General features: G+C 53.2%; 1 protein-coding gene across 7 annotated transcripts in view; it reads left to right on the top strand.

Moving 5' to 3' along the window:
• The window catches only part of LOC144721493 (uncharacterized), a 45,099-nt gene that overhangs the window by 21,947 nt on the left and 3,697 nt on the right, over positions 1–19,455 (top strand). For all 7 annotated transcript variants that reach the window (XM_078599137.1, XM_078599140.1, XM_078599139.1 and 4 more), the window contains 11 exons: positions 2,341–2,417; positions 4,591–4,693; positions 6,491–6,587; positions 8,587–8,747; positions 9,372–9,446; positions 9,616–9,690; positions 10,536–10,712; positions 14,762–15,033; positions 17,062–17,256; positions 18,220–18,565; positions 19,113–19,268. In XM_078599137.1, coding sequence (XP_078455263.1) covers positions 2,341–2,417; positions 4,591–4,693; positions 6,491–6,587; positions 8,587–8,747; positions 9,372–9,446; positions 9,616–9,690; positions 10,536–10,712; positions 14,762–15,033; positions 17,062–17,256; positions 18,220–18,565; positions 19,113–19,268 — 1,734 coding nt within the window. The remainder of the gene's footprint in view (positions 1–2,340; positions 2,418–4,590; positions 4,694–6,490; positions 6,588–8,586; positions 8,748–9,371; positions 9,447–9,615; positions 9,691–10,535; positions 10,713–14,761; positions 15,034–17,061; positions 17,257–18,219; positions 18,566–19,112; positions 19,269–19,455) is intronic.

The raw sequence follows: 19,455 nt of genomic DNA on the forward strand, positions 1-19,455 counted from the left end.
ACACTAAAGTGTAATTTAACAGTGGTTCGTCTCTAATGAGCGTTATCATGCCCCCCCCCCCACCAACTCGACGGACAGACGGACGGAGCTCATGGTATTTACGCTTTCGTATGGCGGCAGGGGGTCACATGATGGTCTTTTTGGCTGTCACATGACTCGGTTGGCTGTCATGTATGTACGTACGTTGTGCGTATGTTGAACTTCTTTCGCACCGTACGTAGCCAACCGTGCCAATTGGAGGTGTGAAATCCCGAGCACCTCCCATCAGCATGGGGTTGAGTTGACCATAGCGGCGATTTGAGCTCATGTTCTCTGAACTGGGAGTTCCGACTACTGACTGGCTACCGCCAACCTGTCTGCCGTGCGTGCCAGCTGATGGAACTCGGTTGGCTGTCATGTGACTCGGTTGGCTGTCATGTGACCCCCCTCCCTACTCCCTCCCCCCCTTCTACTACCCCCCCACCCCATCTTCACGAATTCCCGTGGCTCGCTCTGCCCGAGGGCTGGTGATTCGCGCTCGGGATTTGGCGCGGCCAGAAGCGCGGCGGCGCTGCGCGAATAAAAAAACGAAGTCTCTGGGCGGCCCGAGTTGAATTTGCATCGAAATGCCTTTTAATTCATTAGTGCTCGTTAGCGCGCAGATGACTGGTCAACCGCTGCCAATTTTCAATGGCGCGGCACTGGAATAATACATTTAGCGCTCCTCTAATTGTTGCTTCGCCGCATGGGCAGAGCGGGATATCGCCAAGCCCCTTTTGTGATGCCCATAAACCTCGTATTCAGACGTGTCCGTGTGTGCGTGTGTGTACGTACGTGGATTGTCGCCGCTCAACACCGCACTGCCCGTGTATGTCGAGCAGGTACAGAATAAGTCGCGCTCGCGGGGGATCGGGCAGCGTCCCGTCTGCATTTGGCGATTCTGAATCCAGTGTCTGAACATTCCACGCTGCCATTGACGAGCACAGGTTGTTGCCTCGCGTGACCCCTGGTGACCTCCCACTCCGTTGGAGTAGTGGCTTCTGTGTCCCGTGCGGGATGATGGGGTTGAGTGGACCCGAGAGTGGAATTGAACTCATGTTCTCTGAAGTGGCAAGTTACAACGACTGACTGACTGCTGCCTTGCGTGCCAGCTGATGTTGGTGGTATCAGCCGTCAATGGTTATGGATCGGGACGCCACTTGAATGCTATGGTGGCCGCGGTGGCGAGATGTTAACTACCGCACTTGGTATGCAGGAGGTCGTGTGTTCACTTCCGACCCTGATGCCTGTATATTTGGAGTTTGCACGTTCTCCGCATAGTCGCGTGGATTTTTCTCGGTGTCCTCCGGTTTTTCCCTCCGCATTTAGAATCAACGTGCGTTTAGGGCATTTGACTGCTATAAATGTCCACGTGATATAAGCCACTTCGTTGAGCTATAATTTGTGATAGCCAAGTCGCTTCTGCAAAAGAGCTATGTAGCTCAGTGGGGCTTACCATCCCTAGGTTTACTCAGCCTTAAATGAGTACCTGCTGCAGTGTGACAGCACTCGAGAGACAGGCATCCCGGCGTGGCGCCGGCCATACCCCACCCTCTTGAGCGCTGTGCCATGATGTCCTTAATAGGTGCTCGCTAACAGCTCTTGCGCCAACAGTCTGTTACAGGCTATACGGGGGATTTTTGCCTTTGTGTGTACATTTGTGTTCGAGCAGGTGGGGTTAGCGAGTAGCGCCTATGAAGGCCGACACGGCACACGAGGGGGTGTGTGGCCAGCACCAGCGCTTCCTCAAGCAGTCTGTTTGAAGGCTACACGGGGGATGTCTTGTCTTTGTGCATCTGTGTGCACTTCTGCGTGTGTGCATGGGATGATCTTTTTCTCTGTGTGTGTGGGGAATGGCAGTGTAGCGGTTAGCTCGCCGTGCTACGAACCCGGCGACCCGAGTTCGATTCCCACTCACGGCCAACACCAGTGACGAATATCTGAACCAGTCCTGGGCCTCCCCTAGATCGACTTGGCCTCAAATTAGTACCTGGTGCGATGTGTAAAAATATTGCCACTGGGGAGACAAAGGTGGCCGGGCGTAGTGCTGGCCTTCATATGTATGAGCACCTTAACAGCGTGTTAAGGATATACGGGGGATTTTTGTCTTCGTGTGTACATTTGTGTTGGAGCAAGTGCTGTTAGCAGCTATGAAGAACCAGCACTTGCTCCAACAGTCTGTTAAAGCTATATGGAGCTCCTTGTCTTGTTTTTTGTAAATTTTGTGTGTGTAGGTCCCTGTATGTGCATGCGTGTAAATGTGCTTTTGCGTGTGTGCATGGGATGATCCTTGTGTGTGCTGGATATGTGGCGGTGAAACAGCGCCAGCACGCCGATCGTCTGGCCGTGCTGGAGGAGGTGCGCGTCAGAGAGCAGCGGCATCAGCGGTGCGAGCTCCGGTACGTTGGGCATCGTCGCCTCCCCCCCCCCCTTCTCCAGTGAGCCAGCGAGCCAGCGCCGTCGTGTAAACACGGCCTGGCGCGGTGCTGCGCCACTCACGGTGCCGCCGCCGCCACCACCACCACCATACCACGCCAACGCTTTATCCCCTCCGCCAGGTCCCACAGTGACCCGCGACCGTCGAGGTCTGCCCTCACAGTCTCCCGCCATCTGCTCCTAGGGCTTCCCATTGGCCGTCGAGCTCATGGGGATCGCTCCACTGCCTCTTCCGGCAGTCGGCCCTCTTCTCCGCATCCTGCACACATGACCCCCCCCCCCCCATCCAAGCGCAACCGTTGTTTGCCGACTCTTATCTACGACGCTCGCCTGCTGTGTTCTCTTCCTCACGACTCTGTGACTTCTCTCCTGTCTTGTCGAGAAATTCAGCACATGTGTCAGACATGCTCAAATGTCAATTATAGCACACACAAAGACCTCACCAGCGAGCACCTATGAAGGCTGGCACGGCACACGAGGGGGTGGGTGGCCAGCACCACACCCGGCCACCTTTGTCTCCCCCGTTTCATTGTTTACACACCGCGCCAGGTCCTCACTTGAGGTTGATTCGACCTCGGGGAGGCCCTGAACCAAATTCAGATAATCGTCACTGGTGTTGACCATGAGCGGGAAGCGAACTCGGGTCGCCGGGTTCGTAGCGCAGCCCGCTAACCGCTACACTACCGCGAACTGGAACACGCGCGCACACACGCACCCGCACACAAGGTATAAAATTAGTCGGTGTCGTGTTGCGGTGACGGGAAGGTCTTCTGCGTGAAGTAGCGGGCGTTTATTTTTAACTCTTGGTAGGGGAAGCTTAAAACCCGTGGCGTTTGCAAATCTTGCGTTTTTGTTTAAAAAAAAAAATCGATATGGAAATTGAATTTGTCCAGGAAAAGCCTCGCTAAGTCTTGGCAGTTGAGACGTTGGGCCAGTTCCTTGCGTCAGGAGTGTTTTGCTTGTGGGATGAAACCAGAGTGCCCGTTAAAAAATAAATGTATATTGTCTACGCATAGGGAATAACGCCATGGAGTCCGCACAGATGGGTTCACAAACCTACTTGCTGTACTGTCAGCTCTTGATCAAGTGGCAGCCCATCGCGTTGGGGAGTTTCGCAAATATTTATTTTGCTTTTTTCTTGTATCTTCAATGCTTCACCTGGAAATGCCCCCAGAGATGGAACGTCTTTACTTCCAAATGCGTTCTGGGTGTCACTTGGGACACATGTGGCACATGAACATCATGACATGGCTACTCGTACACACACGCCTTTAACATGTAACATCTGCGACTTGCACAGTATGCATTTATATGTGGATTATCACCGCCGGTCAAGCACATAAATAAGTAGACGCGTCAATAATGACGTGCGTGGAAAGTGGAGGAGATAAAAGAGAACCAGGGGTATGCAGCCATAACTGGGCTGTGTTAAGGCCAAGGGTTGGTGGCCAATCCACCAAAAGTCGTCCTGGGTCATATTACCACGGAGCTCGTGCGAGGCAAGGCTCACTCCCGAGGCGTGGTTGGAAGGCTCGCTACCGGCAGGAGATCACGGCACAGACCCGGGTGTTGTTGGGTTAACCGGTAGCCGCCAACCTTACCGCGTGTGCGTCGTTTAAGCAGCATGCGAGCCCAGCGCAGGAACAGCGTTTTTATTTATTTACCTATTTATCTTTTTTTTTTCCTTTCCTTCTGAGGGTGCCTGTAGCCGTCGAGGGAGCCGCGGTTGGGATTGTTATTTATTAAGCAACAAAACGACGGAAGAGAACTTGAGCGAGGCACCATTTAAAAAACACAACGGGGCCCTCGGGGTTTGTCACAACGCATTACACCTGCGCTGCCGATTCGCCTGGGCCGGTGGGAGCCATCGCCCGTGACCCCCTTAACTCCGCGGGGCCGTGCCGCGAATGAGGCGTCCCGCATCAAGCCCCGTCCGCTCGTGGGTTTTTTCGCGCGCGCGTCCTGTCCATTAATTTCGGGATTTTTTTTGTTATTCGTTCTTTCTGTTCTGTGCTCAAAAAGCGACGGACGCGGAAACGCGGCCAACGTCGCGGTTTCGCTTCTCGTCGTCGGTCGTCGCCGGGTTTTTATGATTTTCCGTTGAGCTCGCGTTGTTTTTGATTCTGTCACTCGCAGGCGAGCCGTCCTCGCCTGGCGCACCAACGCGCTCGCCGGCAAGCAAGAGAGGCTGCTCACCGCGGAGGCGCAGCGGCATTACGAGCGGGCGCTCGCGAAGCGGGTGCGTGAGTGCGCGTGTGCGTCAGTGTGTCTACGGTCGTGTGTGTGCGCGCGCGTGTGTGCATGAGTGCGCATGTGTGTGCGTGCGTGTGTGCGTGCGCGTGAGTGTGTGCGTGCTCGCTACGCGATGAACCGGCCGACCCGAGTTCGATTTCCACTCACAGCCGACATCGGTGTGATGGCTATCCAAACCGACCCCCTAGATCTACTCGGCTTTAAAATGAGTACCTCGTGCAGAGACAAAGGGGGCTGAGCGTGGTGCTGGCCACACTCGCGGCTGATTTAAGCCGTCCGTGGCTGGGAATCGCACTTGGGTCTCCAGGTTGGGAGTGCGGCGTAGTAGCCGCTGCGAGGTTGTGGCACGCACCGTGCTGCATGCTGCTCGCAGAGTGAATCGCGCCGTGACTCCGACCAGCAGCTGATTCTGTGACGCGAGATTCTACAAGAAAGCGTGCGTAAAGGTCCAAATACATCACCCGTGCAGTGATCATCTGCCACCACGCAGGTCGCAACAATTATCTTTTCACTTTGCAATCCCTCCCATCCTTGTCTCTTTTTCCCACACTTGTATAATAGCCTTGCTCGATTCGTAAAACATCTGCATTTATAGAAATTATTTAAACTTTGCTAATCGTGTTGTTTGTTCCTGACCGCTTGATATATGGGGCCTTGTGGGCCGGCGCTCAGCAAGTGTGTCAATACTAAAGAAACTAACAACAACAAAAATCGGCTTGAAAAAAATAAGAATTTTGCTCTGAGAATTTGTGTGCACTTTATTTTTTTTCTTTATCGACGTCCTCGAAACGTCGATATCGATCCCCCCGGGCCTCGTTATTCCAGCGGTGGCCGCGATCCAGCTGGCGACCCTCACGACCCCCGTGAACCCCCCTCTCTTTGGTCGTGACCTCCGGGTTAGGCAGCGCCGCTCCATCCATCAGTGAGCGAATGGAACAGGCAGCTCCGTGCAACAATCAATCTGCGCAAGAGTCGCTTGCGTTTAATCAGTGCTCACACCACGGGGGGAACCGGGAACATAAAAGCTGCGGTGCCCAGTGAAGACAGCTGCTGCTAGCGGTCTTTGTTGGAGGGGGAGGAGGGATGAGAATGCACTGTGTGTGTGTGTGCGTGCGTGTGTGCACACGTTGGGGCGCGGTGGCGCAGTGATTAGCGCACTGAGCTACGGAATTATCGCTGTCGTTTATGTGCGTGGGGGGGGGGGGTAGTGGTGGTGCAGCGGTTAGCGCGCTGTGCTACGAACCCAGAGACCCAAGTTCGATTTCTGGCCTTTGCCAAAATTAGGAATGGTTAGCAGAACCAGTACTGGCACTCTACGTCAGCACTGGGGAGACAAAGGTGGTCGTGTGTGATGCTGTGTATACCACCTCAGCCAGCACTGGGCTGACTTGAATAGCTGGTCAATAACATTATCTCCCCAACAGTCTTATGGCAATAGGTGAGATTTTTTGTTTTGTATTGGGAGCATAGTCTAGTCATGTAGTAGAACTGCCCTACAAGCCCGGAAACCCGAGTTCGATTCCCGCTCACGGCTAACGTTAATGCTCCGAGTGATGTCTGAATCAGTCCTAGGCCTCAACTAGGTCTACACGGCCTTAAATGAGTACCTGGTGTGGTGTGTAAGCGTCGCCAGTGGGGGGAATGTGGCTGGGCGTGGGGCATGCTCGCCGCTTACCCCCTCTATGCGCCGTGCTAGCCTTCATAGTTGACAGCACTTGCCCGTCTCGTCTGCGAAGGCTATATGGGTGACATTTTGTCTTGTGTGTGTGTGCGCCGCTGGCAGGCGCTGTGGGAGTGGCGCGAGGCAACGGTGGTGCGCGTGCGACACCAGCAGGAGACCCGTGCCCGCTCGGAGTGGGCGCAGAGTCGGCTGGACCTGCGTACGTCTCTTGCCCCCCCTCCTCCCCCCCCCGTCACACACGACGGCAAACTGAAGCGCCGGCAGGGAACGATCGGACGAGCGGCGTGAAATATCGCTTGCGCACGTAACCTTCCCGCCTGTCCACTGCTGGATGAGGTCCTTCCCACCGCCGTGCCGGTCGTGTGGGATATTTGACCATACTTCCCCACGCTGGTCAGTGTCGGTTTTTGAAGGTGGCAAGCATGTACGGGAGAGCGTGTACGTATAGCACAAGAAATATATTTTTGCCGCACTGCCCCCTGCTCCGTAGCGTGTAGTCCAGTCGATCTGTAACACCTGGTATACGTGGTCAGGCTCTGCCCGACTTAGCTTCCAAGATGTGATGAGATGGGGCGAACGCCGGGTGTTTTTTTTGTCAAAGGCCGTGTGAAAAATCATTACCCATGATTTAACGTGCGCAGTAAATCCACTCCATGTTGATGTAGAAGCAGACAATTCCTGTCTTTATTCGGCGCTCGGTCGGACCCAGGGAATTTATCATTTTTCTGCTGCGGTTTTCCATTAGCGTCAGTGGATTTTTTTATTTTCATTCCTGCTTTCTTTCTTTCACTTAAACCAATTATTTTGAAACTTCAAAAGCCCCTCCCGGAGGCGAGAATAAAATGTTGGTAGACTAATATTTTCGTGAAAATAAGATGTTGTGTTTGGACACTTGTTATATTCGAGGTCATTTATTTAGTAACGCCGCCTTGCCTTTCCGTCATTTCATTCCGTACTCTGTAGGGCAGGGGTCAAGATCCGATGGCTCGCGGCCAGATGCGGCATCATACGGGCGGCAGCCACGCCATACCCGCCACTTTTAAGCAGCCCGCGAATGATTTTTATCCGTGACTGCTAGCATCTCGGCAGCACTAATCGGGTACTCGAGGGGAATATTTTTGAACCTGGCAACAATGCCGCGGAGATCTACTCTGGGCACTGCGTTCGGTTACTTCTGTCACTGCGAGACTCGGGAGTCGCATGTCGCGTGGGTTCGTCACACACTTGACGCGAGACTTGGAGTCTAAACTGAAACAATTTTTATTTTACCAGGTAAGGCCCACTGAGCTATGTAGCTTCTTTTCAGACCTCGCCACAAATGATAGCCCAACGAAGTGGCTTATCACGTGGAAATGTATAGCAGCGGCCAAATACTCAAAACGCACGTTTCTAAATGTGGAGAGAATAACCGGAGGACCCGGAGAAAAATCCACGCGACCACGGGGAGAACATGCAAACTCCAAATATACAACCGTCAGGGTCGGGATGGAACCCACAACCTCCTGCATACATTGCAAGGGAGTTAACATCTCGCCACCGTGGCACACGATCGTTGACGCTAAGTGGAGTTGACGTTGCCCAAAAAACATTTCTCGTTTTTGAGCATTCGTGGGTTTCCCAGTGTCACTATGATCTGCTTGTTTTACTTTCATCACTGTCATAAGCTAGGACATGACAAGCTCTGCAGTTTTACTCAAATATTAATCTGTGAAGTCATTATCTTAGTCTAAATAACTGAAGTAGTCCAATATTTGATTCCCCTTAGTTATTGTGTTGGTGATATCTAAACTGGCCCGTGGCCTCCTCTAGGTCAACTCCACGTTAAAATAAGTGCGTGGTGTGGTGTGTAAATGTCACCAATCCCCCTCCTCCCCTATTATTGTCATGTCAGTCATTCATTGAACTTGCTAATTATTTTTTGTATGCATACACGTACAGCCGGTTATCATTGTTGGTCTCGCTCAGTGCACTGAGGTCTCTGTTGACGCTGGCTTACCACAGTCTGTGTCTCGATTGTTTTGTCTCGGCACAGTCGGGCTCTCGTGCGCAGTGGGCAGCGGTGGGAGCCGTCTTCGGACGCCCGATGAGTTTCATCCACTCCCGGTCAACGTCGACTCAACACCTAGTTGACGAATATTGTCGTCGCTAATTTCATGAACAAAATTAACGCTGCTTTTAACCTCCTTCGCCTCCGCCAGTGATGCTGCGCCGGCGGTTTGGGTCATGGAGGCTGCGGCTCGCGGCCGCGGTGCGGGAACGCAGGGCGGCCGAGCAGGCGGACCGCCACCGCCGGCGGGCGCTGCTGGGCCAAGGCCTGGCGGCGTGGCTGAGTCACCACGCGCTGTGCATCCGCAAGACGGTTAGTAGCTCGTGGGTGGAGTGATTTTGTTTTGGAGCAGTAGTGTCGTGGTTAGCGCAGCCGAATTCGATGCCCGGTCACGGCCAATAACACCGGTGAATATTTGAACCAATCCTGGGCCTCCTCCCTAGGTCGACTCAGCCTTAAATGAGTACCTGGTACGGTGTGTAAACGTCACCACTGCTAGCCACACCACCTTTCCGTGTGCCATGATGGTAGGCGCTCGCCAACAGCACTTGGCCCAAGAGGCTGTTAAAGCTTTGATGAAGGCACGAGAGCCTCCACTGTTGAAGGGAGGAAGTCACATGGAAGGCTGTAGCGACTAACCACTGTGTAAGCCACAGGAACTAACCACTGTGTAAGCCAAAGGAGGAATCTCGCCTGAGAGTACATCCACTGTGGAGATGGAGCGCTGAAATCATCGCAAAAACTGAGAGATTGCGACGGCATGGGGAGCCCTTCACCTTGCAGTGGGGAGACTGTGGCTGGTAACGACGATGACGATGGTGGTGGTGTGTGCTGTATGTATGCATGTTGAACTTCTTTTGCACCGTACGTAATCAACCGTGCTAATCGGAGGTCCTTTGTGTGTGTACCGCCTGCACGTTGCCGTTTGGAATGCAGCTGCTGCACCGACGGAGCGAGTGGCTGCTCTCCGCGCGTCTCTCCCGCACGTACTTCGCGATCTGGAGCCACAGGGTGAGGGTTCGTGCCTCGCAGCACCGCGCGCGGCCTGTGGCACCGCTCCGTCGGCCCTCGGCGTGCCCCGTCAGCCCTCGTGCACCCTGAGTGGGGGGGGGGGGCATGGAGCGGCTCTCCGCGAGATTAACGGGGAGTCTCGTCTTGTTTGTTGTTGTTGTTGCCGCAGCTGTCCGAGCGCAGGGCGGAGGCGACGCTGACCTGTGTGGCGCTCTGGCATTGGTCGCTCGTGCTGCAGGGAAAGGTGAGGAGGTGGTGCAGAGTTTTTTTTTTATCGGGATTTTGCCAGGAGAACGGAGCGTGCACCGCACCACGCGGCCGTGCCCGCGCCTATAAAACTATAAACGATCTTTATTTTACCAGGTAAAAGCCCACTGAGCTGTATAGCTCTTTTTCAGAAGCGAGAGTTCAAGAAGTGGCTTATCACGTGGACATTTATAGCAGCCAAATACTCTTCATGCACGTTTTTAAAACGTGGAGGGGAAAAACCGGAGGACCCAGAGAAAAGTCCACGCGACCACGGGGGAGAATATGCAAACTCCAGGATTGAACCCACGATCTCCTGCATACCAGGCAAGGGAGTGAACATCTTGCCACCCTGCCTGAGCAATCGGTTGTGAAAACAAACCGCTCTTGAAATCGCCCAACATAATCGTCGCAGCCGCTTTGTCCGCATCTGAGCGAGCGGTTGCGCAAGAGGAAAACTAAACGGCGTGTTCAGGGTCGTGACGACCAATTAGAGCTCGCTAATGTGTGTGTCACGCGACGATGAAATGCCTCGCTCCAAATCGCCGAGATGATGGATGCATGAAAGCCGGGTCCATTTCTACTGCCAGCAAACCGGTTGTGCACCTTGTCGCAACTGGTTGCAGAGAAGATGTCCACAGACGAGCGATTCGCTTGGATGCAACCGAATTGCGCAAATTGATCTTAACCAGGGCGGCCACGGGGGTCTTGAACCACGAACCTCTGCAACGAGCGGCGGAGAACGCACTGCCGTTCGGCTCGCGTCACCGGCCTGGGCTGGTGGGGGGGGGGGCAGCGGGTCATCGCGCGCCTGTGACCCCCTGTGGCAACGGTCTCCGCCAGGTGCTGGTCGCGTGGGTGGCATTCACGCGCGAGCGGGCTCGCCGGCGCGCGCGTCTCTCCCTGGCGATGGAGACGTACCGGCGCCACCTCCTCCGGGACGGCGCGGCCCAGCTGCTCCGCCACGCCGCCCAGTCGGCGCACGAGCGCTCGCGCCGCGTGGCAGCGAGGCACGCGCAGGTGAGGAGCCGGCCCCCTAGTCCTGACCCCCGCCGCCCCCCCCCCCGCACATGTGAGAGGCTGACTTGTAATCCCTCGCACGTGTGAGAGGCTGACTTGTAATCTCTCGCACGTGTGAGAGCCTGACTTGTAATCCCTCGCACGTGTGAGAGGCTGACTTGTAATCCCTCGCACGTGTGAGAGGCTGACTTGTAATCCCTCGCACGTGTGAGAGCCTGACTTGTAATCCCTCGCACGTGTGAGAGCCTGACTTGTAATCCCTCGCACGGGCCAGAGCCTGACTTGTAATCCGCCGCACGTGTGAGAGCCTGACTTGTAATCCCTCGCACGGGCGAGAGCCTGACTTGTAATCCCTCGCACGTGTGAGAGCCTGACTTGTAATCCCTCACACGTGTGAGAGGCTGACTTGTAATCCCTCACACGTGTGAGAGGCTGACTTGTAATCCCTCGCACGTGTGAGAGCCTGACTTGTAATCCCTCGCACGTGTGAGAGGCTGACTTGTAATCCCTCGCACGTGTGAGAGCCTGACTTGTAATCCCTCACACGTGTGAGAGGCTGACTTGTAATCCCTCGCACGTGTGAGAGCCTGACTTGTAATCCCTCGCACGTGTGAGAGGCTGACTTGTAATCCCTCGCACGTGTGAGAGCCTGACTTGTAATCCCTCACACGTGTGAGAGGCTGACTTGTAATCCCTCGCACGTGTGAGAGCCTGACTTGTAATCCCTCGCACGTGGAAGGCGCTCGATCTGGCGGCGCACCTTCACAGGTGAGGAGACCTGTCCATCACGACGACGCGTTTGCAGTGTGAGAATGCGAGCGCATCTCAAGATGTGGTGCTGAAGCAGCGGGCGTGCGTCCTTCTGTAGCAGGGGGCGGCCCAGTCGTTCGCGAGCAACAAATCTGCCTCCCTCACCTGTGCCTTGGCCAGAATACACCGGGTGATCAATGTATAGATACCACGTATAAAATACACATCCTGGTGTCATTGCGGCCAAAACTGTTGATGCCGCCACACCTCGCCCAATGCTTTCCAGCCTCCGCCAGATATCCTCTCTTCCGCCAAAATAATCGGAATAAATTATACAGAGAAACAACATTTTGTCTGAAAGCCTCTGCACCCCTGCCACCATTCTGAGTGCTGCACTTTGTCGATCTTCGGTCGCTTTCCTCTGTAAGCCGTCGCTTTCACAACATCCAATCAGCTTATATTCTTGGTTCTTTCGGTAAAGTCACGTAGAAGGGAAATAATAAAATAATACAAATAACCAATTAAATTCTCACGACGTTTCGATTGCAACACAAGCAATTATCATCAGGTGTGAAAACCACAGCAAGAAATGTTTTGAAAAAAGTGGCGGTTTTTTCTAAAATGTTCTTGTTGTGTTTTTCACACCTGATGATGATTGCTTGTGTTGCAATCGAAACGTCGTGAGAATTGTATTGTTTTATTATTTTATTATTTCCCTTTTACGTGACTTTACCGAAAGAACCAAGAATATGAATCCCTGCAGTTACGAAAGCTTTAAATCGAAATTTAAAATCCAATCAGCTGTTGAGAAAACTAAAAGCCATCACCCTGAATTTAGCGTATGTTAAGGAAGTGCTCGCAATTTTCAAATTAATCTAAAGAATTGCAAAATCGGGCCTCGATAAGAATATTTGGGACGATCCGAATGTTGTTATTTCTGTGTTTCGGAGTGATCCGACGGCCGGAAGTGGGAACGGCGCAGACGTGACGTGACACCAATCAATGACGTCCGTGCTTCTCCCACCTGAGCCTGGTGTCAGGTGTCATTGGGTGACGTGACTGTCGTCAATTCGATCACCTTTCACAATTGGCACACAAAGGGACATCATCCGAAAAGTTCAACGTTTTTTGGTAAGGGTATAAAATTGTCAATAAAAATCCGAAATCCGAAATTATTTAATCCGAGACTCATCCCTGGTGTATATTTACGGTGAAGACGCCGCCGGCGCATCTGTTAGGCCACGTTGCGTGTGATTTCCTCCTCCTCCTCCTCCCGTTGCCAGGGATGCGAAGATCGCGGGAGCGATTGGGTTCCCGTCTGCGTATTTAGCCCCGTGTCTATTTATACTGCCCCAGCGAGCGCCGTAATAAGCCATTCATACAATTTAGCGCCACTTTTATTGTGCTTGATATGAAAATCAATGTTGAAATAAAGAATTGATCAATTATTTTGTGCCGTTTCAGTGCAGCGCTAAATCAAAGGGAAGCGAGTGCTGGGGGATGCGTGGATACGGTGTAGCGCGCAGGATGTTCGGCCGTACCGTGATTTGGCAGCGGGTGTCCCTGTTACCCGGTGTCTGTGTGTGTGTAAAGCTGTAGCGTAAAAGCTTTATTTGCGCAGTTATATATACATGTGATTATGTACACAGCGCAAGCTGGATGCTAGATGCCGTTCGGTGTGTAAATACGAGCACTCAGTCTCCGATTGCTGCCCTGGTGGCTTGTGTGTAACTCTATCCACTGTTTGTCTTCTTATTTATATTTCGGTTTTTATTTCATTTGTGCTGTCAGCTGTCGTCGTCGTGTGACCGAGGGTCTGTTCGGATTTCTGTCGGAGAGAATGGCCCACGGAAGCAGGCTCCATGGAGCCACTGCTGAGAGTGATCTTTGTTTTCCACGCGCTTCAGGATGTGCTTTCCCACACACGTGTGTGTGTATGTTTGTGTGTGCATGCATTGTTCAACTGCCATGTGTCAAATGTTGGAGACGTGGGGAGTGGTCGTGTAGCGGTTGGCGCGCCGCGCTATGAACCCGACGACCCGATTTAGATTTCCGCTCACAGCTAACACCAATGACGATTATTTGAACCGGTTCTGGGCATCCCCTAGGTCGGCTCAGCCTCAAATGAGTACCTAGTGCAATGCGTAAAAACATTACTACAAGGGAGACAAAGGCGGCCTGATGTGGTGTTGGCCACCCACCCCCTAGTGTACCATCCCGGCCTTCATAGGTGCTCGCTAACAGCACTTTCTCCAACAGTCTGTTAAGGCTATACGGGGGATCTTTGTCTTTGTATACATGTGTGGTTCGATTGCCATGCTTCAGATGTTTGACACGTGGCATTCGAACCAATATTTTTAATTCTCAGATGAGTGAAAAACCTCATTGTGATTATTTATTTATTTTATTAATTTGTGTGGTCATTGGTGACCAGGCCTGCGACCATGACTCGCGACACTTAAAAACATAGTCGCCTTATTGTGAATGTGTTGAAGTGCGATCATATCATCACATGACCGACCACTGCCCCATTAACCGCTTACACAGGACGCACGGACACTCCGCGTGAGTAACGCCTGATGGCATCGGGTGGATTATATCAGACTCGGCACACCGTTACAATGTTTAACAAAATAAATCGCCAGACTATGTTCTCATCCCCCCTCCCCCATAGCCTCCTGGGGGTGCGCAATTTCAGCAGCCTTGATTTAGCACGAGCAAAAGCTGGACCGGATTCGGCATTCAGCGAAAGGGGGCGTTTTGCCTGCTTATTTATTTTGTTATTTTATCCACAACGAAGCAAGTAATTATGTTTCAGTCGTAATATTATATCGGTTGCTCTTCGGATGCCCTAAGAAAAAGAGAGAGAGAGACTTGAGAATCCTCTTTAATCGCAGTTCATACCCATGTAGACGCCAGGGTGGTGCAGTGGTAAACCAAGGTTGTGCCTCACAGCAATAAGCGTCTGGGTTCGATTCCCAACTCGCGCTCATTTCTGCATGGGATTTCTCTGGGTTTTCTGGTTTCCTCCCAAAGCCAATTTTTTGTTATAAAAACAAGAAATGTAACTGGTATTTGCCAAAACATCCCAATGCTGAAATATTACCTGCAAATTACTTTGGCATTACACAGAGCAACTTGCCAGGACCCTCCTGGAAAAGAGTTGAGACTCGGTGACACTTTCCTTGGCAAACAAGCAGAGTGATAGTAAATTGTGAACCCAGGATGTCAGCGGTGCTGGCTCAGTTCTCTGGCCATTGTCGTAGCCACCCGCCCGCCGTCTCGCCCACGTGTGTCAGAGCGTGTACAGCGTGCACCAGCTCATACACCGCTGTGCGCTGCGCTGGAGAAGGAAGACTCTGGAGCACAGGGAGCTCCGTGCCCGCCTAGCGGAGGACCCATCCGTTGCCGCGACCACGACAAAGAAGAAGAAGACCGTCACCTTTGACCTGATGAGTCCAGCCGAGCAGCTGGCCGGAGCGATGGGTGGCGGCACGAGGAGACAGGGCCCTGTGAGGAGCAACTGTCGTCCCCTGGCGTCTTCGTCGGTCCACTTTAGCGTCGAGGCTCTGTGAGAAGAGATGCACGCGCACATACATATACACAAACGCACATACGCACCCATTGCCAAACATACACACATACGTTTATACATACACGTACACACATGCACAACAAAAACTGCCATTCGCCACTAAGTGGCGGTGACGTCACCACGACGCTTGTGCCAGGCTATGTGCACCTTGAGGCCACGTGAAGTGTCCAACGCCCGCTAGCAGGAGGTCACGGGGCAGACTGAGACGACTGGCTGATGCACCACCTGTGCCCCCTACTATACCAACTTGCTGTGCTTTAGCTACCCGGCGATCCGCTCGTTGTTGTGAGCGTCGCTCCTCCACCTTCCGTTGTTGTTAGAGGGCGACTGCCTCCAACTGCCCAGTATTGTCCTTCACGAGCCTCCTCCACAGAGGCCGATCTTGACACCACTGGTACCAGTCATCGACAAGTCCACTCAGCTCCACATCCTCCTGTGCCACATCACTCCATCTCTTCTCTAGCCCGTGTCGCGCCCGTTTAGCCCCCTCGATCCGGCCGAACAAAAGCTGTTTAGGCATGCGGTGGCGGGGCATGCGGGCTACATGACCCAGCCAACGCAGCCTTGCCCGCCGGAGGAGCTCACCGATGGGACTTTGTCCAAATCTTTCAAGGATTTGAGAACTTCACACACATTCCAGCCTGGTTAAACCCAAGATGGATCGTAGGCAGGCCAGCCTAAATGTTTATAACCGGCGGCGATGTTCCATTAGGGGGGTCCACGTTTCACAAGCGTAGAGAAGGGAAGGAATGACTGTGGCGGAGAAGACCTGAAGCTTCGTGCGGAGCGACAGACCAGGTAGCTTCCACACAGCGTTACGCAACGGATGAAAATATAATGCCGTTCGACTGATTCGGAGTGAGACCTTTGCTGTTAAACCGGAGCCAGTCATGAGCACACTGCCCAGGTATGGGAAACTCTCCACTCTCTCCACAACTGCCCTATCACCAATTGGGATTTGTGGGGGTGGAGTGTCCGATGGTACAAAATACCCAGGCAGGTGTTTAGTTTTTGTGGGGCTGATGGTAAGTCCCCACCTCTTCGTGGCAAGCTCCAGGTTCAGCAGTAGCGCCTCCAACTCCTCTGAGTGAGCAGCAATTACCAGGTCATCAACATACATAACATGATTGAGCAATAGGGAGCCATCCCTTGACCGCACCCGGGCATCGATCAGCCTCCCATTGTATCTGTACCAGATGGAAATTCCTCCGGTACAGCTATTGAAGGCTTCACGAACTACTTGGTCGAAATAGATGTTAAATAATGCGGGAGCCAGAGGACATCCCTGTCGCACCCCAAGGTGTACAGGGAATGGCTCCGACTCCCGGCCACGTAGTTTTACCCGGGCCCACTCACCATCATGAAGATCCTTAATGATCATAGGCCTTGACCAGGTAAATAAAGCAGAGATGTAGGTCTTGTTGGAATTCCCTACACCTCTGCTGTAGCAGACGGACAGAAAATATGGCATCTGTGCTGGACTGCCCTTTCCTGAAACCGGGGCTCCGCAAGCCTCTACTCAGCATGCCTAGCAAGGCGATGTTGAATAATCCTTGTCAGGACCATTCCCGGCACACTGAGGAGTGAGATTCCCCTGTAGTTGTTACTGTCTGTGCGGTCCTTCTTAAAGAGGGGGACCACCAGGGCATCCTTTCAATCCTGTAGAACCCGTCCAGTGGTCCAGACTGTTGTTATGATGCCATGTAGGGCAGTCTGTGCACAAACGCCACCCTCAGCATTTCACTTGGGAGATCATCTCTGCCTGGTGTCTTTCCTGGTGTCAGGCTCTGGATCGCCTTCAGTACATACACACACGTACACACACACACACAAGAACACACGTGCGTGCGCACACACACAAGCCTCTTAAAAACCTCTCCGCGGTGGTGTCCGGCAAAGGAATACGAAATGAGCGCATTAAACATTAATAGGGCAATTCAAATGAGATTATAATTGTATAAATATTAAACATCGCGTTGCGCCGCGGCGTAATTCCTGTGTCAGAGGTGACGGCCCGGCTCTCGAGCTACAGAAGGGCGGCGTAATTGCGCGCAGCGAGACTCGTTACGGCGAGGGAGCGCCGCCGCCGCCCCACCGCACCGGGTCGCCGCCGTGGCTACGTGGCCGCACGCAGCCCCGGCGGCCCAGCTTCCTGCTCGAGTCCCTGCAGAGAGACGGACTTGTGGGCCGCCTGCGCAGGTACCGCACCCGGCCCCGGCCCCGCATGCCACCTCGCCCAGAGGCCACCGCGCTGGCTTGGGGCCGCCAAATTCACTTTGTTGCATTTGTGCCGCTGCCGCCGCTATTGTTGTTATCACTGCGTTATACTTTTAGGTCCTCGTATTTCGACCGACTATATTACTTCAGTCGTCATGACGTGAAAGCATTGCTCCTTTTCAATCTGCAGCAAGCGGTGCGTCACCTTGTGTCCTTTTGTTCGGCTTCTTTAGCTACACGGAGGGGGTGGGGGGGCGGTGCACTGTTTACGAACCATGCAGAGTGTGCTTGCTTGCTTTGTCAATCGAACGGATTTGCGTTTAGTACCTTCAGCAGGAATGTGATGAATTAAGTTAAAAGCCAGCGTTAATAATGCGTGTAGCTTTTACGATGCGCTCATTGGTGACCGGGCTGAGGCCATCGGCTCGCTACACTTGAGCACCCAGTTTAATTGCGGGTGGCCTGAACGCAGGATCCTCGCGTTGCTGCCTCGGCGCTCGGTAAAAAAGTGTTTAGACCCCTGCGCCGCTCGCCCACCTTGCTGCTGCTGCTGAAAAACATTTTGACGAAGCAAATTAGTTTCCATCGCCAACGGGACGGACTTCACGCGTGGGGGGATCGGCTTCACCGCTTTGACATTTCGAGCGCCTTCCAGTTCCCCGTTCGCCCGACTTGAAACTTGCCAAGTAATGGCTTGTTTAAGCTTTTATGAAAAGGAGTGACATTTTATCAATGATGATGGGATTGGCTACGCTCCCACCCCAGCGTCTGGCTGTCCCTAACTCGGACCACTTAGGGCTGCTTAATTTTAATGTTCGCTCTTAACAGCTGCTAATGTAAAGAATAAGGAGAAAATTGTGAAGCTGACGTATTATGGATCGTGACTTTTACGGCTGCGTTTCCATGAATCCGTCTTAACACGGCGGTTTCTTGCCGTCGCCGCAGCGAGGCCATCGACCGGCACCTTCCCGCGGGGCAGCTCGTGTCGTGCGGCGAGCGATCCGGGCCCCTGGCGCAGGCCCCCGCTGGTGCGGATTCCAGCTCGGCTCCCGGTGCGGGTTCTTCTGGCACCAGTCACGGCACCGGTCACGTCCCCGTGGCCACGTTCGCAGGACCAGGAGAGAAGACTCCGGTCGACTGGGGCTCGTTGCCGGCCGTTCGTCGGGGAGACGCATCTCTGGGCCGGCCCGGTTTGGCGCAGGACCTCGGCGCTCGGCCTTCGTCGCTCCTCTCTTCGCAGCACGCGCTGAGCGGCTTCGGCCCGGCCGGCTCGGGGCCGCTGCGGTCGTGGGTATGCCGTCGCGCGCGTGAAGGATCCGTTGTAACATTCAAGATGCAGACGGATTGAGAGCTTGATTTAGAAAGCGGTTCGAGAGCCCATTTACGGCCGCAGCGGAGATGGAGCAAGGAAATAGGCGCTGTGTAGATAGTTGCATCGTGAGACTGTGAACGATTGGCAATGGCACTGGGAGGCGTTCATCCAGCAGTGGATCGACCATGGCTGATTATGAGAGTCAATTGAGACCAGAGATCTCTTTTCAAAGGAGTCATTGATCCAGTAAACACACCAAGCAAACGCGTGTCGTTAAACAACGTGACGCACGATTAATAAGTAGAGTATGTGTACTTATATTAGGCAACCACATGCCACCTGCCAACAAAACTGCTATATTTAAACCAAAGTAAATCATTGCAAAAACAAAAAGAACATGTATATATATGAAATGTTATTTTCATATAAAAGCATTTAAATTGTCAACAATTATATAATGTAAATGAGCTGGAGGTGCTCTCACTTGGAGAGCGTATTTGTGAGCGTGCGTTTCTGTCGCACGCAGCCGTGGGGAGCGGCGCCGGTTATTGCCGATGCAGCAGGAGGGGAGGAGGAGGGAGCCCGGGGCGCCTCTGGGGACGGCTGCCCTCTCGCAGCTCCGGCAAATTGGAAAGAGCCGCTCCTCCCACCGTCCTCCTTCACGTTACCGGCAGCAACGAAGGTCTGACATCACGGAGCTCGGATGAGAACCCCCCCCCTGCCGCCTGCTCGTATTAATTACTAAAATTTAACAAAATTTCAGACAGCTATGCCACTGATTAACATAAAATCGGTCTAATATTTACTATTTTTATTTACCAGGTAAAGCCCACTGAGCTGTGGAGCTCTTTTTTGTGAAGCAACCTGGC

Source organism: Lampetra planeri, chromosome 12 (assembly GCF_965212315.1).
Source record: "Lampetra planeri chromosome 12, kcLamPlan1.2.h2, whole genome shotgun sequence".
Classification (NCBI taxonomy): Eukaryota; Metazoa; Chordata; class Hyperoartia; order Petromyzontiformes; family Petromyzontidae; genus Lampetra; species Lampetra planeri.